This window comes from Musa acuminata, chromosome BXJ1-11, assembly GCF_036884655.1.
Source record: "Musa acuminata AAA Group cultivar baxijiao chromosome BXJ1-11, Cavendish_Baxijiao_AAA, whole genome shotgun sequence".
NCBI classification, from domain to species: domain Eukaryota; kingdom Viridiplantae; phylum Streptophyta; class Magnoliopsida; order Zingiberales; family Musaceae; genus Musa; species Musa acuminata.
Window position 1 is genome coordinate 33,192,384 of NC_088337.1, and position 27,789 is coordinate 33,220,172.

Below are 27,789 nucleotides of genomic sequence, written 5' to 3' on the forward strand. Positions count from 1 at the left end.
GTAATTGACACCTTCAAAATTTTGGAGTGAGGTTTAGGTTTCAAACCCTTAATATTTATTAAGCAGGATTTAAAATTTTAGTTATTAAAATTTGTTGGATGAAGTTTTGTATCTTCAATCCTAAATGGGTTTTTTATGTGTTCGATCAGGTGGTCTCTTGCGTGGTGAATGCACCATCCAACTGCCAACCGTCAACAACCGCCGGCCTCAGAAGAAACACTCCTTTCATTGATATCACGTCACAGTTTCGACCTTTTCAATTTGATCATACTGCTGAATTAGATTGTAAGAACATGTAGTTCTGTTTTTTTTTTTTTTTTTTGAGACGAACAACATATGATGTGGCGGAGTTATCATTGATTAAACCAATGATGATGTTTGTCGTGGCAGACCGGGTTAAGATAAGATACTGTCGGTCGGTCGGTCAGCAAATTAACAGAGTTATCTTCGATTAAACCAATGATGTTTGGGTTAAGATACTATTGGTCAGTAAATTAAAGCAACGCAGGGAGTAGTACTTAAAACTTTATATGAACTGACGACAGGAATGCAAGAAATTGATACGGGCGTTGTCATTCACTTGTGAGATATTCCTAAAATAACTGACGTCGTTTGCAAATATTGGCATAACAGCAGTGTGATAACAGTGCAAGCGGTGGGAACGTGCAAGAGAAGACACATCCAGCACTGCGTGACAAAGCATAGTATACTGATGAACGCAATCGTAAGTGTAATCCGCTTGAAGGAGATTTACATGCAGAGAGGCAAACAGGCCACCAACACACAAGGGACAGAAAATTCCCATTCTCTCGTCAAAATTCTCGGTAAGACAGGGATTGATTACAGACGAATAGAAATACCGTGAATTGCTAATTTTAATGCACTATAACAAGAGCTGTGACGGCACGAGGATGGTGTTTGGCATGATCCCTCAAATGGGGACGATCTGCTTCCCGTGACTTGCAAATGAAGCGTGAAGCTGGTATTTGTTTTTCCCTTTATACGTCTGTATCGGCACCACCACCTCTGCTGTTGGAGAGCTTTTCCAATCAGTGCAACACCGAGGGAGCGATTCTAGCATGAAGAATGCAGCATGTCATCCTGTTAGCATTGTCGTAACTGCTGAAGTATATGCCCGAGCAGAAAGAGCAAATGCGGCAATATCTGGAACAACGTTCAGGACAAAGTTAATCCACATTTTAAGTCGAATAAGCAATTTGCTTACATACGGTCATAGTATTTGCAGATCTAATGCAGAATATTCAGAAATGACAGGCCAGAGAAAGCAGCTTACCAACAGAACCAAGAACAACCAATTTGAGTTCAAAATAGTCCAATTGGCACATGTGTTTGGTCCACTTTATCATGCTCGGCGACATCCATGTTATGGCAAAACCTCTGTGACATACAGTGAGCATGCACAATCAGAAGCTGGCCAGGAGTGCCGTTCGTGTTGCTTGCATCGTCTTGCTTCTTTGATAGATCCAAATAAACAGTCCCTTTATACATCCATTCATCCCGTACTTCAGAGTAAATATCTTCAAATGGTTCTCCGCATAATGCACATATGCTTTGGCTCTCATCAGCAGGAACCATCAGTTCAGAATCCTTTTCAGATGAACCAACTTCCTCCAGCGATATTGCCACCTCTGAGGAAGATTGCTGATATCTCATGTCTGAAAACCATTTTCTAGACCTTTGGTTAAAATTACTTGTTTCAGACTCCTTGGAGACATGCCAATCTAAATGCCATTGGAGCTGCTCTTGGAGTCTGAACCTTAGACCACATTTGTGGCATTGAAGCTTTAGGTCATCAAATAGGCTTCTGACAACTGAAGGATGAGATCCACGAATGATTTCAGATTTGAACTCAGTGCCTAAATGCTCCTTCAATTCAGTTGCACTGGATTGTACTAGTGCAGCACTTGCAGTGGATACTGATGCAGCAGGCTGGTCTTCCAAAGGTGGAGCAACACCTGGAGTAGTCAAGCTTAAAGAAACTTGCTCAAAACTATTGTTAGTGCATTGATCTCGGACCTTATCAGGCAGCTGAGCTGCGGATGTAGTTGTCAACACGGTTGGTGGTGAGGCTATTAAACCTTTTGCAACTAATGAACTCAGAATACCAGAAAGTGGACTCAGGGTGGGCCCAGACGTCTTGGAGTTCTCTGAATTAACATCAACCGAGGATGAGGAAGGCGGAGGCCCAGGTGGTAGAGGAGGTATCACATCTCCTGAATGTGGTGGTTTTAAATCTGGTATGCTCCCAAGGGCAAAAGCAGGTGTAAATGTTAAGGGAGTACTTAAAGGAACAGCTGATGTGAAAACCTGGATAGGAGGAGGTCCAAATGGCAAAGGAGGTTGTACACTCATCTTCTGAAAGTTGCTGACTGAATTATTCGAAAATAGACCGCTCTTCATGATAGCAGCCAACAAACTACTTGTGCTAGGCTGACTTGAGGCTTCCACAACAGGATTATTTGCATGGCTCATGCTTCTGCCAGAGTCTTTTCCAGTCTGATGAATTCCAAGATCCATGGGCAGAGGTGGCAGTTTCTCAGTTTGATGGGAAGGTTGAGACTGGGTTTTGATCTTAAGGGAAGGTTGGGTCTGGGCTTCAGTTCGAGACAAAGGCTGAGTTTCTGCCTGTTGTTGGGATAGATTATGTCGTGATTGCTTTATCAAAGGAAGATGATTTAAGGATGCTGAAGTAGCAGAATCAAGTAAGCCTTCAAGCTGCCGAGAAGTATCTGATTGGGACTCTATTGAGCCTGATAAACTATCAAATGGCTGAGCACGATTCTTCACTGGAAAGATATCCAGGGACCCTACCGGCTGTAAAGGCTTCCGACCCACTTGAGATAATGAATTAAACAACAGATGATTTTGATCCGTTATGTTGTGTGGCTTTAGATGTTGAATGGGTTCTGGAGGAGGTAAATGAGAAGACAGCGATAGAGGAGGCTGTGAAAGATGCTGCCTTTGCTGTTCAGAAGTTGCACCTGGCACTGGGGTATTAGCATGAGGGCTCAATCTTGAAGATAGCACAGAAGATTGCAGCCCAGGCAGAGGCAAAGATGAATTATCATGTGTAGATAAACCACCACCAGAAGGGATTAATTGTTGACCAACTCTTGAGCTTTTGTCATTTATTCCAACCTCTGATGCTGGTACATCACGGCGAGACCAGAAGGATGAGGAATTTTCTGATGAAGCCCTTTGTTGTAATAGTGAATTTGAAGAGGTCTTTAACACCGAATCAGTCTCATGCTTGGCACGAGATGGCAAAATGTGCTCACCAAGGTCCTGCATAATATGAATATCATTAGCCTATACATTTCAATGGTGTAAGCATTTATTTGACAAGCTTGAAGTTGAATCTATCTGACAAATACAAGTATTTCAATAAAAGTGAACATATCACCATTAGCAAGAACATAAATAAGTTCCAACTAAGATTTCTTACCTGATAACACACTGAACATTCAATTTGGAACAGCTCAGAATTACAAAGGATCCATATTCTAAAAGAAACATTCAAGTTGCAGACCATAACATCAACAAAACTACATGCGGTATCTAATATAAGATATAAATAGTGCATAAACTTCTAGCATCCTGCCAAGCTGAAAGGAACTGTTTCACTTTGCAAAGAAGAATATGCAAGCATGCACTAATAAGTTCAAGCACCAAGGGAAAATATTGAAGTCATTAAAACAATGAATACCTTAAAAAGTGGAATTCTGCTTTCGGTTTTAGACATCTCCACTAAGTGAGAGAAGGCATCAACTGTGTTCAAGTTAGTTTTTGCATGTTCAGTCTCCAGAGGGATCCACTTTCCTCTTTGCAGGCTAGCGGACTTGTCAGCATTGCTACTAGTCCTTCCACCTTTGATTGAGTTGTTGGTACCTCCATAATCTGTTGGTCGGGTTTTTATGGCATCCCACATATATTCTTCCTCCTCAGAGTTCTTCCAACTTCTAGATGATTCCAATTTCATTCTATCTGTGTCACAAACTGAAGTTTGCTGGCTATTAGCTCGCATAGGTCCAGATTTCCCATAGGTTCCATAAGAATGATTGACATCAAAACCATTCCTTTCGCTTAATTGTGCCTGAGTAGCAGTAATACCAACGCCATAATATGGTTTGCCATGCCCATCTTGGTCTTTGAGCCTCTCGCTGACCCTTAGAATGCCAAGGTCTGCCTCTCGTGAAATATCAGAAGAATATTCATGATCTCTAGCATCTTTAAGTCCTTTTTTCTCATTAATCACATTGTTTACTGTTACCCGTTGTGAATGTTGCATATTCTGCAAAATAGAACTTAAATTAGCATAAAAGATATAGATCTTTAACTAGAAGACAAAGTTACTTCTAGAATGTGAAAGCTTTACGAGCATCTTTATGAGAAACAACATACAGGCATCTTAGTCGGCAGATTTGTCCTTTGCCTTGATTTTCCTGCCATAACAATTTTGTCAGAACTCTCTGCATCATCAAAAGTACTAACCACACCACTGACCTCATCATTGCTTATGTCCTTGGCCTTCACCAAACAAAACGGATATCAACATAACAAAAAATATGTGAAGGTACTAAGAACTGAGTAATAAAAAGTTTCAGATTGTAGATAGACAAAAAATTCTTCAAGAAAATACAATAAATATATAATGGAGAAGAATTCTTTTAGTGCTCGTTCATCTATTTAGGACAAGAGTAAACAACATGATAAATATCTTCACATGCCATAAGTTACATGATAACCGTAGCACACATATGCATACATGTTTACTTATGTTGACCAAGTCCATTAAACCTGTAATGGTAGAGACATCACATTTTAAAGGAGAACAAGACAACACAACCCCCAATTCTTTCTCTCTCCCTCATTTTCCCCCTCATCGCCTCCATCATGCAACATGCAACATGCAACATTAGCATCATTCCAAATTACACAATCTTCAAAACATCTAAAATCTGATGTGCAAGCCTCATGCAATGGGACACCATTAGGAATAAACAGTACTAAAAACCTCAAACTATAAGTTGATGGTTACAGATATAAGAGTGCAGGATACAGGAATCTATTTGTAATCAAAATAATCAGGAATTATAAGCCATTTGCCTAACATTTTGCAACCATGAGGTTACGGTATTTCATGTGCTATATCTGAATTATTGAGTGAAAAGTGTTTCATTTTTCACTAACAAAATGTTCACGAACAGAAAAAGCTATTATGTGGCCTAAGTCCAAGAAGTAAACAAAATCCCGTCTTTATTATAAAAACGTGTGAATACTAAGCTTATACAAAATGCGTGATCCTATGATGGACATATAGCAAGTAAAGAAAAAGCATGGGACTTTAAGATAGCATTTGGTGTCCTATAATAATGTAACTCAATAACTTTTTCTAGAAAAACTCTGAAAATGACAAAAAAGAAAGAAAGAGGACATATATATCACAAAATTGATACTGCAGACTTAGCCTTTGTTAAATCAAACTACAAAAGCAAGAAACTGAAATGAAATCTGGAGGTTAACAAATCATCCTGTTGTGTGGTCAAACAAAAGGCCAACTATGAAACATCAAAACGGTACGGGCAAGAGGAAGGGGGGGTGTGTGGGGGGGGATCGGGGTAGCATCAACGTCAAAAACCAAAACAAAAGGAAATGGAAAGAAAAAAAAAGCAAAACAACAATACGAACCGCCAATGGCATCTATATGCATCAGTTTCCAGAACATCACAAGAAATTAAAAACAAATTCCTAAGAAAAAGTGAACAAGGAGAAAACAAGGAAAAGAAAGGGACAAAGAAGTTGTGAGACCAAAGGGAAAAAAAAAAGAGGTAGTGCCAACTCCACCGATTGACACTGACCTGGCCAGTCAACAAGTCATGCAATAACTTGAAAAACCAGGACCAAGTTGGGTTCTATCTTTATACCTATGTCATATATTTTGGTTTTTTGACTTATTTGGCCCAAAACCATGTGGCTCAGCCAAGTCACCAAGCTATTCATCAAGTTTTCCAACCTTGCTTAACAGGTCTACCAGGTTAATTAAGAACTGAAAAAAAAATCCCAGTAGACTAATTTTCCTGTATTTGCTTGGAGAAGGGGACGCTAAGATAAGAGAAAGGACGAGCAAATTCCCAGATCAAAGATCATACCATGTTCAAAAGTAAAGAAAAATCTATTTCGAAAACTTTGGATGTGCTTTTTAAAGTCTGAAAACACCCGTAAATCCTTATAATGAGAAAATAAACTCGCAGAACAGCAGTTTATGACTAAAGAAAGGACAGGAAATCTTAAGCATGGTGCAAAGGTATAAACATCAATTTTTTTGCCTCATTCCTAAACTGTCAAGGAAGCTCAAAAGCACAGTCCAAGGCTATGGAAACCAGAAAGCTCTATAGGGCTGATTAAATACCAAAACATTGCAAGTACAGCAAGCTTGACTAACAAAATATAGCATAATATTTTAGTTTTCTTTCTCAATTCTCCCAGAAGTAATTGATCAGATCATTCTTTCCATTAATCCCAGCCTTCTAAACAAGCAGCCAGATCCAATACCAAAAGAGTCGAACCTTTATTGCATTTTGTATCACATAGACTTTTGTCTCTTTCATAGTAGGAGGCATATCTCTATGTCCATTTGCAGAACACTTTGGTACAATACACTGCCTACATAAAGATGTATCTTCAAAAAGCTTTCATGCGTCTTTGACGCAGGACATTAATGACAATGCATGAGTTCATATCCAGAAACTCACAGTACAACTTGGATCAGTAGATACTAAAAATGGATAGTCAATACAAGTACATGTGTAAAATTCAAGAAAATATTTCTTCTTAACCTCTTTTGATCCTTAATCATCTGGCTAACTCAGGTCAACATGAACTAATTTGATAAATATCTTTTCCTTTTTCCAGTAAGGAAACATCATTTTTCAATTAGTACAAGTAAAATTATGAACTAATATTGACAATTTATAGCCCATTTATCCAAGAATCACTACCCATATTTTATTCATTTAAATCACAGGATCCTTTACCAGTTCATGTACCACTTTCTGCAGTCTCGTTTTCGATGTAACCTACTAGTTTAAGCAATTTCCATGAAAATTTCCACAATTTTGGACATCTCAATGCAAGAACACTGATCAACAAACATAACCATGTCAGATGGACAGTGTAATGGTATCGTAGTGACATTTACATTGACCAGAACATAAATTGTGAAACCATTAACACACTAAAACAACACAAGAGTACAAAGCCGAAGGAAGCCAATAACCATGATATCTGAAATCATAAGTGGCTGGCTTACCCTTGAGGAATGCAGTTTCTGCCTTGCCTCCAAGTATTTTGGATTTACATGAATGCTGTGGGCTGGACGTTGTGGTTGGGAATCAAGTTTTGATGATACAGATCCAGATGAAACATTGATAACCGGTGGGAAACCAAGTTCTTTTTCAATTAACTGAAGTGAGGCATGGGGGAACACTCCTCTCCATGTCCCAAAAAGATGTCTCATACTAGGACGAATAGAAGAATCAACCTGTTTATAGGCCTTGCAGAATACCTATAAATAAAAAATACATAGATCACAGATCAAGAACTCGAAGATGAAATGACACAAGACAAAAAGGAGAGGGTGAAAGGAACAGAAGCCAAAATATGCACAACAGCAAATAATGATGCAAGCTTCGGATATATTAATCCAACAGCAGAATCCACCTCAGGTAGCCTTGAAGCGAAATATCTGATATAATCTCTTCCAATATTCTTCACGATACTATCTAGGAGATACAGGGAAGGTAACTTTTGTTCAGTGGCCACCTGCATATCATCATAGGAACTATATATCATTGTTATTCCTTCATAATGAAAAGAAAACAATACATAAGTAAAGAAGGGACAAGGAACTGAAGACACAGGGAGATCATAAAAAACTACAGAAAAGAAATGGAGAAGAATTTTACAAGCAATTATGACTATCTAAAATAAAAAAGTTTACAGAAGCCATTTATTTATATTGATAATTGTTAAGGGAATAATGTGGATTACAGAGATTGACATTTTGATAACGATAAGGTAGAGAGAACAAAAGGAACATAATTCAAGTTATCGAGGATGGCATGCTTCCTGATTCACACTTTGCTTACCTACTCTGGAAATGTTGCACATAATTGGTGTTTCGATGAAAGATGGGTCTGAGCCTCAAATTTGTTACATATAAATCATATTTTATCAATATGGACTAATTTCAATTAACTAGAACAACCAATGTTTTCACATTTTTTAGTGAGTATAAATTGAGAATTTAAAATGGAATATCTCAGAACAATGGGCTTACTATCATCTACTAACTTTTACGATGCTCCCAATTCTTCTTTCTCATTCACTCTGATGCTGCTAAATCTATCAGAACAAGTGCTGTTCACAGATAGTAGTAATCGAGAACATATTAAATTGAGAATACACTTTTACTACATCTATGCACAACAGCTTCAACATTGACCAGAGCATGAAGCGTGTGGCCTGCTCAAGCCTAAGCCCTTTAGATAAGTTTGATCAAGATTCAAAATCCTGACAGCAAAACTTGATCAAAATATTTAAGCCATTAATCGGATCAAACTTCACAAGGATTTCATTGAAAGCCTAGCCAGTCCAAAATAACCTGTATACAATGGTTTAAAATCTGCCATCCCAGCCAATAGTGTCCAAGATTAGCCAATTTGACCCCAAACCTTCAGCTTTTGAGGCAAAGTGATTCTAACTCAAAGATCATTTGGAACTGTCAAGGAGTTTGGCGTTGCATATCCTAGTTGATTCCAGTCGATTACAACCAATCCTAAGCTTGAATCAATTCCAGGAGATTTCACCAGAGACCATTGGCCCAACCGATCTCAACCACACAGATTCCCAGTCTCATGATGATTCATTTTGATTGACGCTTGAGAAGATCGCACCAATAAAATTTAATGATAACGAAAAGGTGCCCCACCAGCCATCAGCAAAAAATGCACTTCTCATCCGTTACATATCATGGTAGGATTCCATGTGAAACCATTTTACGAGCTGGACAAATCTAACAGGTACAAGGGACCATGATATGCACATTGGAGAAGCCAGATGGAGAAGAAACCGATTGGAATTTAATTGATAAAAATATCTTTTAACTAGATTTTCCAGACCTATCCTTTTGCAGCTTTAATCCTAAAGCTGCATCAATATAACCAACAAGGTCGCTTATTATATGAGAAATGCATGTGCATGTATTGATAAAATAAGCAACAACTTCAGACCCCGTCGAGGACGTCTGATAAACCATTTTGTTGGTAAAAATCATCAACACGACCCCACATCAGACAATACTAAATCATCAACAAATGTAAGTCCCTCAAGAAGTACATAACCATTTGATGAAATTGTTGCATTTTTATTGGCGATTCAGTGGACCACAAACCATAATCACGATCAACCTAGTAAACCAATTGCTCACTCAGAAGTGTGCTGGGTAATAGCGTCACTTGTTTGTTTCACCTGCGCATGCAGATCATAACCTCGAGATTAATTGGTTCAAGGAAACATTTACATCAACTTTATTTAATTGGGTGGACAAGTAGCCTTGATCAGAAGACGTCAGAGGATCGGTCTTCTTTTACACAGAAATCGTGTCATCATCGGTGGGATTGAGTAATGGGAACGTCTCTCGGCCCAAATACTGTTTTTGCAAGCACTTACTAGATCACAATCATACTGCGTCACCATAACAGGACAACATCCTCCTACGCCACATGATAGGATCAAGAAACTTGTCTTTTGACAATCTATTTCACAGAAAAGATCAAAACCTTGTGATTTATATGAGTTCAAGTACATCAGGTCACCTCGAGGACATTGGCGCAGATGACAGCGGCAATTTCCTTCGCGGCGTGAAGACTCTCTCCGGCAATAATGGTCAGATTGGTGATGATAGGCTTGGAATTGAAAGTTAGTTCGGCAAGGGCCGTCCTGTACTGTGCCACGAGCTCTTGATGCGATCCTACTGGCGCAGCAGCATCGTCCCTTTCCTGCCTCTCGCGAGCCCTAGGCAACCTAGAAACCAACGGCTGGTTGCCGGCCCTGGCTGGAGGGATCAGGCGGTCCCGGTCGAAGGCGACGCGGTCCCTCACCACCGCGTCCTCCGCCACCAATCGAGGCCGCTTCGAGCCAGGCTCTCGGGAGCGATCCATGGCGGATCTGCGGGAGCTCTCCATCTCCATCCCCCGGGAGATTCCGGCAGCCGTATCCTTATCGCTTAGTGCTCGCGGTACTCCAAGGAAGGAGCTGGGCCGCGCGATTCAGGAATGCAAGAGACCTACAATTAAGAGAATTGGGGCGGAAACGAAACCCTAGATCGATCGAGAGCTGGAGTTGGCAAAAGGGCCGCGGGAGGGCGCGACAGCAGCAGGTGCGGCTCGCATGAGTCGTGGTTAATTTGTAATTGCACCGGAAGGGTGGAGGGTAGTTTCGACTTTCGAGAATAGAAGCGGAAATATATGTTGGACGACAGACTTCCACTTTGCATCGATGTTTTAGATATACAAATATATCAAATATTATTTTAAATCTTATTTTTTTTTAATATAATTTCATTAGATCAATATTTAAGATTTTACTTTAAAATATTTTTCTTTCTTTCTTTTATTTGGGATTGATGCACTGAATCGTCGAGACTAACTGAATGGATCCATATAATTTCCTGATGGTTATCTTTGTCTCTCTTCGACCTTACGATCGAAGAGTTTTTTCTTAATTTTTCTTTGGTTTTATCTTTTTACTTTTGTCTCGATATGCTTCTCAGATGGTACCGATGCTAAGAAAATATCTCTTTCTCCCTTACAAGGAGACTATATATCGTGACTCGGATAGATTAACTGACCCATTTATTTTGTTTGACCTAAACCACCAGTTAAAAATACTTAGGTTGAAGTTAATAATAGTGTTATTTCCTTAATGTTGTTGACCGTGAAAAGGAATTTGCTCCCCTATGCCAGGCATTTGAAAAGGAAAACTAGGCCACGTCTTGAGATTAATGCCCTTTGTAGTCTAGTGTGTGAGCCTTCTCAAAATCATGATTTGGGGGGATGACAGGTCGTTTGTGATAAATGACCCAAACGAAGAGGGAAATTGAGGGGATCAACCTCGTTGCTAAGGATTAATGCACCATGCAGTTGGCTCATGTGACCCTCTCAAAGATTGAGATGGACAGGGGCAGAGGATCATGTTCCTGTCGTAAGGGAGGAGGGGCGCGAGTTCTTTCACACATATCATCATCCAAATGACGGTCACGAACGAAAACGAAGAGTATATTGTTTACATTATTATATTTCTAGCATAATCACCCGACCCTTACGAGTAATATTAATTTTATCCGGATGTTATAAATCAGATGTGAGTAAATAGCATTAGAACCATACCTTTACGTCTAATTTAGCTATAAAATCGAGTTGGTAGCTCATGAGAAAGTCAACAGCGACTAAGTTAATCGAAGGAAACAAAAACAAATCTCCTTTTGTTTTTTTGGCTAAATTAGTTGAGACAATATATTTTATTGTGATGACTAAGTCAATCGAAATTAGGCCACAACGCATGTCGAAAGATATCCCGGAGATCCATTTATTCGAAGGTAAGCTATCATGAGACGTCAACACATGGAGTTGCAAGTCTTGCAAGACGATAACTTCAATCTCTTTGGCAGGATATCCTAAAGAATTAGCACAGTGGATGAAAACAAGCTACGATTAGGGTGGGGATCAAAGCTTTGAACTCCATGCACTCTTGTGATCTATATATAAACGATAGTGCTCTATTCGTGTGAAGCACGTATGACAATTTCCTTCATCTCCTCTCCACCACAAGTTTACACTCTGCAGTGGAGGAGGATCATGAGGACGCGGAATCCAGAATGGCTTCAAGCTGAAGAGGAGAAGGATTAAATGGTAAGCCGCATTTGATGATGCCATGGGGTTTCTTCGTGCCTCGGCTTGCTTCTGTTCTTGTCCGAATCAACAACAGAAGCAAGGTGATGATGATACCTTGTCGACTCCACCTTAGCTTCTGTTCTTCATGCCTCGGCTTGCTTCTGTTCTCCTATTCAAGCTGAAGAGGAGAACGAACAAGATCACCTGAAACCTTGTCGACTCCACTTTAGCTTACACTCCAGGCTTTTCTGCATTATATTCCGCAAGGTGATATCAGATAGCCAAAAACACCGAGCAGTCGTTGACTTGGTGATCTTACAGTGAAGTCGTAAGAGAACAAGGAGGAATGCAGCAGCTTTCACTGTTCTGCCGACCATTCAGTGGCCATCAGTTAGAGACAAACTACATCGAAGCAAGCACATGCAGAAAGGGACCGACCCCGCAACTTGGATTCGCACAAAAGCTTCGCGTGCCTGGTGATCATGAAAGCCGACGAGGGATCCAAGAGACAAGATGTGCGTCTTCATCTTATGATGATGCCTGCAACTTGGCTCCACCTACATTCCTTCCTCTGCCTGCATTCACCTTCCTTCCCACGGTCTCGCCAGCTTGGTGATGAGTCGTTAACGAAGAGGGGATGTGGACTTGTACAGATCCCTTCCGATCCTCCACCGGATGATGTGCTTTTATTAAGTAGTACGACAGTAAAGTATGAGATTAAGCGTCCAAATTCCGGTACTAAATTAGCAGCATGACAGGAATACTGGATGTTGCAGTTGATATGAGGACAGAGGAATGCCACCAATCATTTCGGCCACATAAACAGTGCCTCAATACTTGCAGCGTGTTGTCCCCTTGTGCAGCAACCAAGATGTACAATTATTGAATGCTTATATGCAGCATCGGGTGGCCCTCTCTCTCTCTCTCTCTCTCTCTTCTGCACAAGTATTACATTACCCATGACAATAAACCATACAGGTATTTGTCTCCTATGTTAAGACACACCACTTGAACAAGGAAGGAATCTACAACTTAGCACCGGAGTACTGCCAACCATATGTATATTATGTGGTCGGGGCTTGATTGGTTCATGCGAGTCTCAAGACTATAACGCGAGGAAATGGACGAGGATAATTCTCTTCCATGTTGTGTTTGCATGCACCAACTTCATTTGTTTTCCTTGCTTCTACAACACAGCCTTTGAGGAGCAGAGATAACAAGGACCATGATTCCTGCAAGATAAAACCGCAGCAGTCCACTGTAACATGTGGCGTTGGCTGTCTTCCAAGGCCCCGCCCATATATAGCTAGCTATTTCAACCTCCTCTTCTGCTCTTGGTTGGAGGTGGAGAGGAGCGACATCCCCTTTTCCTCTGGTTCTTCTCGTTACGATGAGAGATCTTGCCGGTTGCTTTGCGAGCCAAGCTGCCAGAGTCGCGGAAGCTTCATGCTCTGCCAACCGGAACTCGTCGTCGGTCGCGGAGCGGCCGATTCAAAATGCCGTCACTTGTTTCTACAGAACCGTGCTCTCCACCCACAAGGAGCTGCTCACCAGGGTGGTCTGGTCCAAGCATCATCAAGCCGCCGCTTCCCTCTCCGTCACGATCCAGGACTCCACGTCGAATGCCGTGGAATCCCAGCTCCCGCAGAAGACGAAAGGCAGCCGGTGCTTCGTCGCCGGCGACTCGGTCATCGGCCTTCACTGGGATATCTCCGCCGCCAAGTACGAGATGGGGCCTGAGCCTGCCAAGGATTTCTACGTCGTCATGATCGCCGACGCCGAGTTCGCCCTGTTGCTCGGGGACATGTGCGGGGAGTTCATGAAGAAGGACGAGGGCGCACTGCCGGTGGCGGAGTTCTCGGTGGTGAGCAGGAGGGAGCAAGTGCGCGGCGCCACTCTCTACTCGACCAGGGCGCAGTTCGGGGGCGACGGGAAGAAGCACGAGATCTTGATCCGATGCAAAGGAGACGAGTTGGACGGGGACGACTCGGAGCTGCACGTCGCGGTGGACAAGAAGATATTGGTGAGCGTGAAGAGGCTGAAGTGGAACTTCCGGGGGAACCAGACGATATTCGTGGACGGGTCGACCATCGACGTGATGTGGGACGTTCATGGCTGGTGGTTCTGCGACTCCTCCCACTGCGCGCTGTTCATGTTCCGGACGAGGAACTCGCCGCAGCGCAGGCTGTGGTCGGAGGAAGAACTGGCGCAGGGGACGATGTCTGGGTTCTCTCTACTGATCCAAGCCTTCAAGAGCCAGTGAAGAAGCTGACGAGTGATTTGGCCGATCGCTTCTCCGTCCATGTAATATGTCCTCCTCCTATTCCTTTCAGTCTTGCCTCGGAGCACTCGCTGCTCCGTCGAGATTTAATATGTTTCGAAGGATAAAACATAACCAAAGAGTTAAAATGTATTTGCAACCACAATCTCGATCGTGTCTTTGTGTTCTTTGATAGGCTGATTGGAAGCAATTGTCTTGACATTGAGAATTTGGAAGAAATCTTGATAAGTGTAGTGTCAATGATAATAAAATTGGAGCTCCTGAAAACCACCAGCCACAGTCTGGACATCGAATCAAAACTAGAAAAATGAATCCATCAAGATTTGTATCGAATCTAAAGAAACCTCTCTAAATCTAGCATTACTCCAGCATGAACAAAAATTTCAACACAAAAACTAGCATTACTCCCAAGCTCAACAAAATATCATCACCCAGAGTTTTGTGGAACTATTACTTCTGGTGCACACTTGTGCATTACAATGACAACAGGGCAAGCACATCCCATTCCAAACCATTGAGAAACATGAGATATAATACCACAGAGAGAGCCATGTGACAGATTCATTTGCTGTGATCATGTTGCAACTTCACCAGTATAATACTGTCCTAGTATGTGTAAGTTATGGACAAAAAGTTTTCCTTAGAAAACTTCTACAAACATTTCTTCCCATTATTTGCTAACTCTTCTACTAAAACAGAGATCGCTTTCTAGTTTTCTCACATCTCATACAGCAGAAAACAAAATGGGAAACCATTTCCCTTTCACAAATTGTTGTTTAGTTTTCATGGAATTAATTTTTCCATGAAACTCCTTTTCCACCGTATTTCTTGGAACCAAATGGATCTCGTCATAAACATACAATTCAATGTCATAGAAATGAATAAACTACAATAAGATTGACTAAACTATTTCTGTAGAAATACGAAAAGCTATCGAGGATAATTAAAAATGTTAAGCATCATGTTACAAACAAAGCACTTCCCATAAAAGATTGCCAAATTTCATCTTTTCAACATGATATTATGATGATGATTAATAACCTTATATCAGCTGTGCAAATCCAGGCACCATCTGTATCAGCTAATTTTAAATCCGATAAGCAGTGTAAGATTAACAGGCACAAGGAAGAATGAAGATGTGTCATTCGGTGGATCCATCTATGGTGCACAAGAACTATTTTATTCAAAAAGGGTAGGAATGTCAAATTGGCCAAAAATATCTAAGAGGCAAAATTATGTTAGGCTATTCATGGAGAAAAAGCCTTCTACACATTCTTCTAAACAGAAATAAGACTTTCCAGCATTTTAGCTTTTGGCCTCCGCATTGACTCTAATTTGGTACTTTTTCCAGCCTTAGGACACAAAATGTAAATATCTCAGCGTTCCTCTAAATATGACAACTCAACAGAATAGAGAATGCCTTGATAGATGGCAGGCCCATACAAGAATTCGTACAAACATGACTTGATTATGCATGATAAGGGCAGACTGGAAAAAGGACATGCAAACCAGCTCTTTGTACAAAGTAGATAGCCATTACTCTTTTGCTTGGTTTGCCCCTTCTGATAAACTACACTGTGTAATTACCCATAAGAACAAGAAAGAACAGAAACATAGCAACAGAATTTGGCTGTTCATCGAATTTTGACATCTATATTGAACAAAAAAGAATTGCATTACTCTTTGATTCACTTAGAACAGCGATGTCAAATATTTCACTCAGAAAGAAAAAATATCATGACACAAAACATTTGCATTAAAGGAAATGAAACATTTTGATCAATACAAAAATTGCAAGTATCATGTAGAGAGGTACAAATATATAGCTCAAGCTCAGCATGTTGACGCACGCAGCTTACGGCTTGGTGAACTAAAGCAAAATAAAGCATCCACATTTTTCAAGTAGATATAATAATTACTTTTGACAATTATTTGCAACAAGAATATCAATGCATTTTGCAGTTTTGTCTCTGGATGTTGCACATCTACCATCTACCTTCAGAGGCATCTCAAGATCCACCATAGAGAAGATTAATACTAATACTTTGATACTGCGATTTAACATGCAGTTATAACACAAAGAGATGCAAGGATGGAGTAATGGGTAACTGTGTGTAGACAACTAAGAGTAAATGATAAAATCGTCATGGTTAATGTAAGACGGAAAAAGAGAAAAAAAACAATGACAGACAACATGAGCAAACAAATATAATTTTCTTTTATAGGATGTCGTCCCATGGTGATGCATCTTTACTCTAAAATGCATTAGGTATGGCTTCATATACGAGTCGAGAACAAGAACAAAAATCTGTCCAACCTATCCAACATCTTAAAATGAATAAGTCACCTCATTCCTTCAAGCCAGAAAAATCTTTCCATTGGCCGGGAAAGACCATGATGCCCTTATGGTTCCACATTCAGTAGATTAGATTAGTCCATTAGATTAGAGGAGTCACCATAAATTATTTTGGCTTCGTGAGATTGGACCACATAAGCAAAGCATATTCTATTTATGTTACTATTCTAGTAGTTGTGTGAGATCAGATTGTGATAATTTAAAATTACAGCAGACAAATATTGGCATAAAAAGTTGTGATCCCTCGAGCATCATGAAGGAGAGGTAAGGAAAGGTTATGATCATCATAAAATCTACTTCATAAATGTGATCATCATTATCGTACATGAAAGACACCAGCTTTAATCAGAGAGTAACAAGCACTTTGAGAAGTAACAAAAATGTGCTCTTACATAGTATTCCAGAAAAGACATCCGGTTTCCAAGCTATCTTGTTGATGTCAAAGTTGATTTCCTTTTCCGTAATTATTGGTTTTCAACTATTTAAGATTATTTAGAGAGCCGAGAAGCAAAAACTGACTTATAATTGTCCTCCAGAAGAACTAAGATAGCAGATGATTAATCAATCTTTCCACACGAAGATATATATTAAAAAGAATTTGTTTCTCTCCCACATAAATTTCTCATGTGATCAGCTGCAAGAAGTTCATTGTCATCTTTGGCAGATTAACACAATGAAAGAAGATTGAGTTACATAGTCCTAAGTATAAATCATGTTTCAGCAAAGATGTAGTTGCTGAAACATGCCCTTCATCATCATCGAACAGAACATAAGGGAAAACCTTGTAAGGTGTTACAAAAGAATAACTTCCTGCCCATGTACCTTTCCAAAAGAAACCCTAAACAGAATGGAAACTAAAAACTTCAATTTATCATGAAACATTGCGTCTGGGATCTGAAGCTGAAACTTACACTACAACAAGTTTAAACATCATCAATTGAAACAACAGGAAGTGCAGCGGACCTGAGATTTGATGGAGTGATGGTTCCATGGATGGCCTCCCTCACCCTCTGGTTTCTATCCCGGCTTTGAGATTAAGCTGATCCAAGAATTCCAGTGGCTTTGCTGTTTGCTTCTTGGTCCTCCTAATGTTGGGGCTAGCCAAGCTCCCATGAGCAAACCCATACATCCTCAGGACCTGGTTGTCCGCAAAATTGAAAGCTCTCTCCATGCTACTCAAGCACCTCTCCACAGGATAGTCCCCATAGCTACCACACGGCTTGCAGCCGACGAAGTGCGTCACGAATGGCCACCTCTCGTCCCCGAGGCCCGGATGGTGCTTCTCCATCATCTCCTCGTACCTGTCCACCAATCCAGCCCAGTAACCATGGAGGTAATACGAGTTCTCAATGTAGACCTTGTCGCCCCACTTGTCCTGCTGCGACAACAGCAAGTATATGAGCGCCGACTGATCATCCGCCTCGAATGCGGGCCGGCCCTTCAGGTTCGCCGTCAGTATCTTGCCGGCCTCGTCGCGAATGCGACCTTTAGGCCCCATCGGCGCCCAAGCATCGAGCAGATCAAGGATCCACTGGCAATTGCGCAGCAGGAAGCTCCCGGTGTTGAGGCCGATCCAGGAGTGCTTCTCGAAAATGAGATCTGGATAGCCGTGGACGACGAGATTATGGGCGGCGTAGCGGTCGAGAGGGATCTCGAAGGCCATGTCCGTGAAGAGCGCATCGCTGTCCATCCACCAGATCCACTCCACCTCCGGGTGCGACAGCATCAGCCGCCGGATAAGCGGGAGCTTCGCCCAGTACCCGGCGAGCTCCCGGTCTAGGTGCGCCATGTTGTAGACGATCTCGATCCCGTGGAGGCGGCAGTAGTCGATCTTGTTCTTGGTCGCCTTCAGGAGGTAGTGATCGCCGATGGAGCTGTCGCAGGGGTTGGGCGGCGAGCCGGTTACGAGGAGGATCCGCGGCTTGCCTCCGGGGATCCGACTCGGGAACCCCGGGTTCTCGCCCAGCCACCGCCGCCGCTGATCGTCCCAGTCGGAGATCCTGGGGCCGAGGGTGTAATTCTCGGCGGCCGCGAGGACGGAAGCGGAGGTGTAGTTCAGGGAGGCGGCGGTGGAGTTGAAGCCGAAGGGGATCTGGTCCGCGTCGTCGGGGTCGGAGTCGGAGCGGATCTCGCGGAGGATGCGGTCGATATCCTCGACGACCTTCTGGTCGGCGGCGGCCGCGTCTCCGCCGGCGCCCGCGAGGCTTCCGATGCCGACGGTGCCGCGGAGGACGAGGATGGTGACGACGCCGCAGAAGACGGTGATCTTGAGGTTGTTGAAGGTCTTGCGGATCTGGCGGCGACGGGGGAGGCGGGAGCGGGTGGCGGCGTCGGGGCGGTCCCTCGCCGACGTCGGTTTGAGGCCGGCCGCCTCCTGGCCCATCACGGCAACTCTTACGGTCGGAAGGGGGACTCCGCTTTCAGACTCGTCTCCGCTCGCCTTTTGTCGGAGAGCGAAAGACTCCGCGTGAGGGATGTATTTGTAATTACGATCACCGGCGCAGATCCTATGCGTCGGCCAATGCACCGAACATAGAACGACGATTACTAGTGGGGACTGTTAACGGGTCCCACAGATCCTGACCAGTCACGACGTCATATTCCTTGGCTGGTGCGTCGGCACGGACAGATGATGGATCCGATTCGACATTCTTGCTTGACTTCCCTTGTGGTCTCCCACGACGGAGGATGCATGGATCAGTCGACAAAGCTGTTGGGTGAGAAATACATCGTGCGAAGCAGTAGAAACAGAGGAGTGTATAGTTTATTGGCTGACAGCTTGAACGAACAGTGGCGGACCAAGTAAACTATCGACAATGACGAACATGTCTTTTAGACGGTCAGTGGTAGTTAGTTCTTGAGGCATCATCATGGATTGTAGCATCCACATTTGACATTGGTCAACCTCAAATGCAGGCTATGTTTTAGTTAGCGTATGAGTTATAATCGACTCAATTTCTGATACCCTTTTGTCACTATAGTTGAGATGTTATTGCCTAAGGAAGCCTCATTCCCCATCCGGCAAAAGGACTAATATACGTCCTCGTCGGACAAATTGGTTCTTCAACCAAGTGTTGGGTAGGCTAGAGAATCAAGTTATGTTTCTAATTCTATCTATCTACTACATCAAAGAAAAGGTCGGTTGAGGTTTGAGGACAAATTGGGTACGGAAGAGGATTGGATTTGGAGGATCGCACAAAGTAATGCTCTACACCACCACCCAAACCAAGAAGCCAAAGTGTTGGCGGATTAACCTCTCAACCTCGAATATTCTAACCAAGCTTTGGAGCATAACATTGAGGGAGCAACTCCACATCGAGGAACCACTATCGGTCGGGACCATTGAAGCTCAAAAGGCTTCATCCAACTGGAACAAAGGCCTCGTCCGAAACGGGGATCCACATTTCCGAGTCATCGTCATCGGTCATGTGTTGACCGATCGATCATCTGGGATAATAGGAGTCAGGTGTCTTAAGGACAAACTAGAAAGATAGATACGACGATGATGCCTTGGACGACAATTTTTTTGCATCCTCTAATAAAAAAAGAAAGAAAGAAATATAAACACTTTTACATGTCAGGCTAAAAATTTTTTTTCTTTTTTTTTGTAAGTTGTGGATGTCCAAGTTCGAGCCCCCTTGGGATTCACGGCCGGCAAGTTTCTAGGTGGATGATGTTTTTGGTAAGTTGTGAATGTCTCAAGTTCGAGGCCCCTTAGGAAGGATTCACGGCCTCTAAAGTTCCTACCAGGATAAAATTTTTGGTAAGTTGTGGATGTCCCAAGTTCGAGACCCCATAGGATTCAGATTCACGGTCGGTGAGCAGACTCGATCAACAAACCCTGCCTTCTACCATTAAGCAATCATCTAAAAAGAATCAAGTGCTTACCAAGTATGTTAAGGGTAGTCCCATCATACTGTTGTCTTTGGTATCAAGAGCTACAGGATCCACATTTCACCTACATAAATAAGAAATGCAGAAGATGTCTTGTCGTTGATGTCAAGAAATACATAATCCAAATTTCACCCACAAAAATAGGAGATACAATGAAAAATGTAAGTGATGAGACTAGCAGGTTTCCAGAAATCTATCAGCAGAATCATGGAGTATTAATATAGAAACAAAAGCACAATATTACCAGTCACAGGCATGCCATACAACTTCACTCCTTTCTGTTGGTATGGATCATGCAGATGTTGAACCTTACAATGAGAGAATTCAGCAAAGTTTTAATTGGCAGGCCTGAACTTTCATTTGCTATAGATCACACAGATTAAGATTATCTTGGGTGGCAGCAGCCTCTCAATAAGATGATATAACACAAATATTCTTTTGAGTCCAGATATTAGCTGCGATTACTCCGGTTACATAAACAGTCAATTGGAAGTTTGAGGAAGTTTACACTAGTACACTACCAGTGATATTTATAGCCATGACTGGCCTGACAAAGTTTCAAATTCATTTCAAAGAAATGTTTAACACAATGTATGAGGACAGTCAGTAATCTATGGACAACCAATAACTTTAGAAGGCACAGACAACCCATAACTTGATCATGAAAACTAGACCACATGATAGAGACCTCTGCGGACTTTTATCAGATTTGCTGTTTGCACTCATAGGCTTGAATTCTCTGCTCAAGCTGCACAAGAAATACATGAGTAAGTTTGCTGGCTCTACAAATGGCATGCTTTAACATCATCTGATTTCTAATGTTGACAGCAATTACAAATACCACTATCGCCTCAACTTTTTATGTTCCAAACGATCTAGGATGGTAAATAGCACTATCACCTAAAATTTTAATGTTCCAAACAATGTAGGATGGCATTGATAACAATATTTGGAACATCCTGTTACATCTTAGTTACTTAATTTGTGCAGCAGCAATTGCAATAACAATAAACAACATTCTCTTGATGGAAGATCATGGTTACTCTATCATAAAGTGTGTCCTCAATGATACTAGCTTATAAAACAGATACGAAGAATAACTTTTCATTGGCTTGATTAACCTATTCCTCCAACTTGTCTAAAAAATCTAGTAAAGCAGTAAGCTCATGAAGATGACAGATTCACAAAACCACCTTACACTGTGAATGTGAAATAGGAATCACAAGACAGGCCACGGTCATCATATATGGATTTAACTTGTGGTCAAATGAGACCCTCATACAACACACAGGAGTAAGGTCACAACTAGCAAATCATCTGGACCATCTATCCAATGATCACTACTCATGGTAGCCCACCACAAATAGGCAAGCAGCATGCCAACAGCAACTAATTGAACAACCTCAAAGTCACATCAAGTAACATCACTATTACGGATACACCGACAAATCATATTAATCTGATCCAACCCAAGCTAACAGATTTAGTTCTATATAATTAAGTCATCTACTTCCCTAAATTAATTGCATGATTACATCCAACTTTATGATATTTCAACACTTTCAGTAATCAAGTAGGATTTATTTTGGGTGATTTCTAGTCTAATTAACTTTGATTTATTGCACCATATTAAACCAAGTAATATGGAAATCAACCACTTGCAGGTTCAATTTCATAAAACCAATTTAATATGCGCTAATTTAAGCTCTAACAGACCGCATTGGGGGTTTAGACAAAAATGATCCCAAATTATTAAAATTAACTCAGCATTCTATGATTTGAGTTATATATACTTTATAATTTTCTCAGACTTATGATTCTTTATGAATTTTAATTGAGAATGGTCATTATGCCTTTTTCCCTTCCTCTATATAGACCCTTTCTCCCCATCCACCCTCCCTTTTTTTGGCTCCCTTGGAGTCATCATACACCCACACTGACCAGCAACCTGCCCCTTTGTTTGACCCTCTACAGTGTGAGGATTCACATCCAGTAACTGAGGCAACATATAGAAGATTATGCAAAAGTAGGTTAGCTGGTTAAAGAACATATAGAGAATGTCGGCTAGCCTATAGCAGGTTAATACTTCGACTGTTGATAACAAGGTCTAAGGATCCAATCCCATGCTCACAACTTACCATTTGTTAGGAAAAAAGAAAAAGCAAAAGTAGCTAAGAAGATGTCCTATTTTATTCAGGCATTTGACAGGATAATCTCCCGGTGAAGTGCCAAAGAAATTAAAAAACTGAAGCTAATGTGGAATAAATGTTTAGCAGCAAAATCATTCATATGCAAATTTTGTTTCCTGATAAACAAATGCATGTTTCTGTTTGTCATATATTCACCATGGTATCAAGGATCACCCTCTCATGAATTTAAATAGACATCATATATCATTATGCAATAGAGATCAGATTAGAGCTTCTAACCATCTTCATCAGACATTTTATGATTAAGTATCACTTCATTAGTAGAAAAAACGTCAATATTTTAATTTTAGCATCATAGTTTTGTTCTTCTGATATCTTAAGAATATAAGTATATAAATCTTTTAGATGGAACGACACTGACAAAAAATTTAATAAATATGGTATGAGCGAAAGGTCCATTATTCAACACTTATTCATGCCACACTTATAAAACATGATATGTCCCCAATCAATTCAATTCACATGTCTTGGGTATGAGTCAATCTATCTTCCACATGCAAGTGTTAAGAATATCAGTTAGAGCTTTCAGCAGAATATCTATGATCAGAACTTTAAGAAGATATGAAAGTCTCAGTTGAATATGTATGGATTCAGCAGAACTTAAAGAGTGTTTTGAGACAAGTGATATGGTACCCTGCTTAAGGTGATTCACCATTTGATCAACTAAGAGGAAGATATTGCAATAAACAAATAATCAAGCCAAGTTCCACAAGATCCAGAGAACTATTTCCATAGCATTTTCAATCAAACAAAAAGAAATCTACCTGCAACATGGTGTCAAATTTGCCCCGCAGAAGATAGTATTCATGCTTGACCACATTTAAGGCGCGGAGACACCTGAAAAAATAAATACCTTTCTCACCATTAGGTACAAGTCAAACACGGGCCACGGGAGACCTATGACAAAACCTTCAAATAGTATACGGAAAAGAAGAAAGACAATAGTTGCACTCAAATCAATGATTAAACTAATATTCATTGCCTTTAAAGTATGTCAGTGTTTATAACTCTTTTTGAGAAGAGGATTGCGGACATCAATAAAAAGCATGAATACAGGTGACTTCTAAATGATTTAGACATTTGTGAATGCATATTTTGAGCAAGAATACTAACCCTTCTTTGTTATGCTCCTCGCAAAATTGTCGAAATTGAACACAGGCCAATTTCACATGTTGTGCACCAACACTGCAAAACAAGAGACCCATCAAAGAAAGAAATAAATGAGGTTCTCAAAAGAGGCAAAAGTCCCAATAGTTTCCTATATTAGGTAACTGTTTACTTCAAATTAGAGGTACACAGTTCCTAGAAATTTATTGCAGTGCAATAAGTACAATATTCCTTACGAAGATTATCATGATTCATGAACAATTGAACATGGCAAAGTAAACCATTTTACAATTCAAATATGCAGGTGAACTCTTTATGTAAAGTAACATGTTTGTATGTCAAGGTTCTCTAACCAAGAAGCATTGGCATGGTCATGATACAATATGAGGATGCCTACATTGCAAATCTTAGAAAAGTAGGACATTACGATATGGTCTCACCATACTTGCGATGTATAACTTTGTATATGGAGATATATTCTGTGCAATTTAGACAATCCTTAATCATAATATATGTAACTTATGAGGCGCACAAGGAATCAGACAAAGAACAGTCATTCACAGAAAATACTTGAAGAACTTATACTAAATATTGAGGATTTTTGCATTCATGATAACTCAAAATAATTCCAAGATGCATACATGTTGTCAATATTTAAACACAGAGAAACCATGAATTATGATAAAGGAAGTCAAGCATTTATCCTAGTGCATTTTCAGCATTAGGAACATGTCATGATGGATCAGGTATCACTGTTCAACATGGACATCACAAGACAAATTATTTTAAAATACTTGTTCCCATATTTCTTTCATGCATGCTAAGAATAGGTTATATTTCTGAAATAATTCCCGGTAATCAGCTCTCGTTTGATAACTATCTTTCTAAGTTCACTACACCGAAAGCTTATGAAGTTTGATTAACCATCTTGAAAACAAAGCTCAGGTACCAACTATAAGTTGATACTTTTCAAAATATTTAAATAGGGTTTTGGTTTCTTTTGTTCTAAAATCACAAGGATAAAGAGGCAACATAATTTATTTAAGGGAATTTTAGTCCCATATGGGAGAGAAGAATAAAGGAAAACTCCTACAGTTCTTTCTGCATGTATGACATGGGGAAACTTGACATGCAAAGCTTTATAGGGAAGTTCATCAGCGGGGCTGTGCATGTGCTGATGCACATGGCATGTGTTGTATGGTGCTGGTGACACATTAGTAGGCCAAGTACTAGAACATCACATGATTGTCCTGTGTGCGAGTCAGATCGGATTTATTTCACTTTTCCTGTTTGGACATGTAATAAGTGAAGTTAAAAAATAAATAAATCAATGGTTGATTTCAGACTTCCAACAGTTTCATGTCCAAATTTCCAATGGTTGGAATTTAAATTCATAACTTACAGAATTACAATTAGAAGTTACATCCAATATAGAAAGGAACCATTTAGTTTGCAAAAACCAATATCTCACTGAAAATCCCCTTAACTCCTTCAAAATCTCTCCTCATTCAATCTTCATCTTCCACGGATCTAACTTGCGTACTATCTAGTTACACAAAGATAGTGTACTAGTGTTTAACAGCAACTTTTCTTTATGGTTATTCCTCAACCGCTCGACGTATTAATGTCTACTGAGTCTCTAATTAGCAGGTAAACAATTATAGCTGCTATGAGTGATCAAGTCAATGGCTGAAGAAAGAAACATCCTCAAGTTGCAAATTACATCATTCTGGAATGCAAACAGTCAAAGAAACACACAATATAAGGAAAAGTACAATCACCTCGAGCTGCTTCCTTTAAGCTGGTGAACAAAAGCATCTACCTTTTGATAATCAACAACAGCTTGATCCCTATAGAATGAAAAAGCACATCTAAGCATCGGTGAACTTTAAAATAAGTTATACAAAACCTGAGAAAAAATCATCGTCGCTAGAACATACAGCAGTTTCGTCAGCTCTGCCAGTATTCTTTCTGAATCTCCACAGAACAAGGTGATCAATTCAGCAATGAAGCCAGGACTACTCTCATCCTGTAGCATCTGAAGCTGTTCGAACTGGTCATCCAACAAGCCCTGCAAAGAAGAGACATTGTACAGATTAAAGCGGCTCTTGAATGTCACGCGACTACAAATCCTCAGACAATAGACGAGAAAGCGTAATAAACCAAATCCTAACCTTGACACAAAATCTTGGTTAGGGAAACAAACAACTCGGAAGTCAACTTCAAGTCGATCTGGAGATCCAGAACAACGGAGACCACGACACTGATCAACAAGAACAAAGTACAAAGGTCCGGACGGAGAGTACTTCGGACGGCACACTAAAATGCATCATGAAACCAAACCCTTGCGCGAGATCCGACACGGAAACGACAGATTTTATACAAGAAAGCAGATATCACAACAGAAATGGGATTTCCCCCCTTTCCGAGAGAAGAACGAACCGAAAGCACTAGGGGCGATTTTGGAGTACCTCGAGGAACATGGAATTCACCAAACCGTTGAGCTGCTCCCTCAGCGCCATCAGAGACATCGAGACAAAGAAAAGAGGAGAAAGCAAAACCCTAGGGCGAGGAGGAGGAGAGGAGTTAGAACCTGGAGCGCATTTGCCGCTCGCGATCGTGGGGAATCGTCTTGTAACTTCCCAAACAAACAAAGGCCGACAAAGAGAGCAAAACGGAGACGGCCATTAAAATATGTGTAACAGCACCGAGATGATGCATGCGCGATGCCTACGTTTTCTGTCTTTGTGTGTTTTTAATGCATGTGATGTTAATAATATTATAAACGCAGGGCATCTGATAAAATAAAGGTTCGATTCCTTCTGCTCCTCCAAACAACTTTGCTTGCATCAATGCTTCTTCTTCGTGTTGCTGGGTGTCTTTGAGACTCCCAAACTGGTTTTAGTTCGGTGAAGCTTTCACCACTTTATAAAGTACTCTGTCTGCTCAATTCCATTAGGTAGTTTTATCTTACGGTCCATCAGAATGGTTTCCACTCGCTTCTCGTAGGAGATAATAATGGGAGGTAGCCGAGTTGGAATACTTCGGGAAGCATCTTACGGATCTGAGTGGTAGGCTTTTAGGTTGCTGGTGTGAAGAACGTTGTGAATTTTGAACCACGCGCGGCAGTTGCAACTTGTAAGAGACGTTACCTACCCTGCTGATAATTGGGAAGGACCCTTCATACTTGTGCACCAATCCGTTGTGGACTATGTTCCTAAAGAATTTGAGTAATGCTGGTTGGAGCTTTACCAACACCAAATCGTCAACTTTGAACTCTTGCGGTCGCCTTCCCAAGTCGACCCACTTCTTCATCCTCTTTGCCGCCTTCTCCAAGTAAACCCGCACAAAATATATATATATATATATATATATATATATATATATATATATATATATATATATATAAGTACAAGGGGAGAGAGAAGGTATAGACATGCGTGATGGAAACTTATATAACTGTTTCAAACTAGAAATTCTTGGTCATAAATTGTGCCCATTTTTCAGAAATATTTTCATTTATCTTATGATTATTTTTAATAATTTTTAAAAAGATACTGAATATTGAATTGATATATTGTCTTAAAATATTATACTAAAATATAAATATCTGAAATTTATGTTGATATTTCTGTATTATGAAATATTCTATAAAGTCTTAATATTTCTGTATTTATATTTATTGAACCAGTTTGTTGAACCAAACCTAAACCACATCAAATAAAATGATAAAAAGATTGAATAGTGACCCCTCACCTTCTGAGGAATAAAACTGAAAAGTCCAAAAAAAAATGAAAATTAGATGTTCTTTGAGAAAGAGCCAAAACCAGTGTTTTCTTTTTCCTGAGAATTTTCTCTGAAATAATTATGGGTGCAAAAGTTCATAAAAAAATCAATAGCCTCCCTACTAACATTACATGGCCAAATGAACTTCACATTATTTTACTTATTCCTCTACAGTTTGACAGC

General features: G+C 40.6%; 4 protein-coding genes across 5 annotated transcripts; 1 reads left to right on the forward strand and 3 right to left on the reverse strand.

Annotated features, from left to right (window-relative positions):
* Positions 1-688: 688 nt before the first annotated feature.
* LOC103972461 (polyadenylation and cleavage factor homolog 4) lies at positions 689-10,459 on the reverse strand. Its single transcript, XM_009386811.3, has 7 exons — positions 9,897-10,459; positions 7,741-7,842; positions 7,331-7,585; positions 4,423-4,548; positions 3,728-4,312; positions 1,295-3,306; positions 689-1,164 (listed from the first exon to the last, which is right to left on the reverse strand). Exons 1-6 carry the CDS (start codon positions 10,269-10,271, stop codon positions 1,324-1,326), a joined length of 3,426 nt encoding a protein of 1,141 aa, XP_009385086.2. The 5' UTR covers positions 10,272-10,459; the 3' UTR covers positions 689-1,164; positions 1,295-1,323.
* A 2,903-nt stretch (positions 10,460-13,362) lies between these two features.
* Positions 13,363-14,235, forward strand: LOC135596509 (uncharacterized). The gene has a single exon (XM_065088557.1). It carries the CDS (start codon positions 13,363-13,365, stop codon positions 14,233-14,235), a length of 873 nt encoding a protein of 290 aa, XP_064944629.1.
* Positions 14,236-17,309: 3,074 nt separating this feature from the next.
* LOC103972462 (probable glycosyltransferase 2) lies at positions 17,310-19,061 on the reverse strand. The gene has a single exon (XM_009386812.3). It carries the CDS (start codon positions 18,990-18,992, stop codon positions 17,613-17,615), a length of 1,380 nt encoding a protein of 459 aa, XP_009385087.2. The 5' UTR covers positions 18,993-19,061; the 3' UTR covers positions 17,310-17,612.
* A 1,864-nt stretch (positions 19,062-20,925) lies between these two features.
* Positions 20,926-26,562, reverse strand: LOC135597805 (histidine-containing phosphotransfer protein 2-like). 2 transcript variants are annotated; one of them, XM_065091300.1, is made up of 6 exons: positions 26,414-26,562; positions 25,761-25,891; positions 25,602-25,670; positions 23,827-23,898; positions 23,478-23,550; positions 20,926-21,251 (listed from the first exon to the last, which is right to left on the reverse strand). In XM_065091300.1, the coding sequence occupies exons 2-6, from the start codon at positions 25,856-25,858 to the stop codon at positions 21,207-21,209; spliced, it is 357 nt and encodes a 118-aa protein (XP_064947372.1). In that variant the 5' UTR covers positions 25,859-25,891; positions 26,414-26,562; the 3' UTR covers positions 20,926-21,206. The 2 variants fall into 2 exon arrangements, with proteins under 2 accessions (XP_064947372.1, XP_064947370.1); XM_065091298.1 differs by having other exon boundaries at positions 26,292-26,519.
* Positions 26,563-27,789: the final 1,227 nt, after the last annotated feature.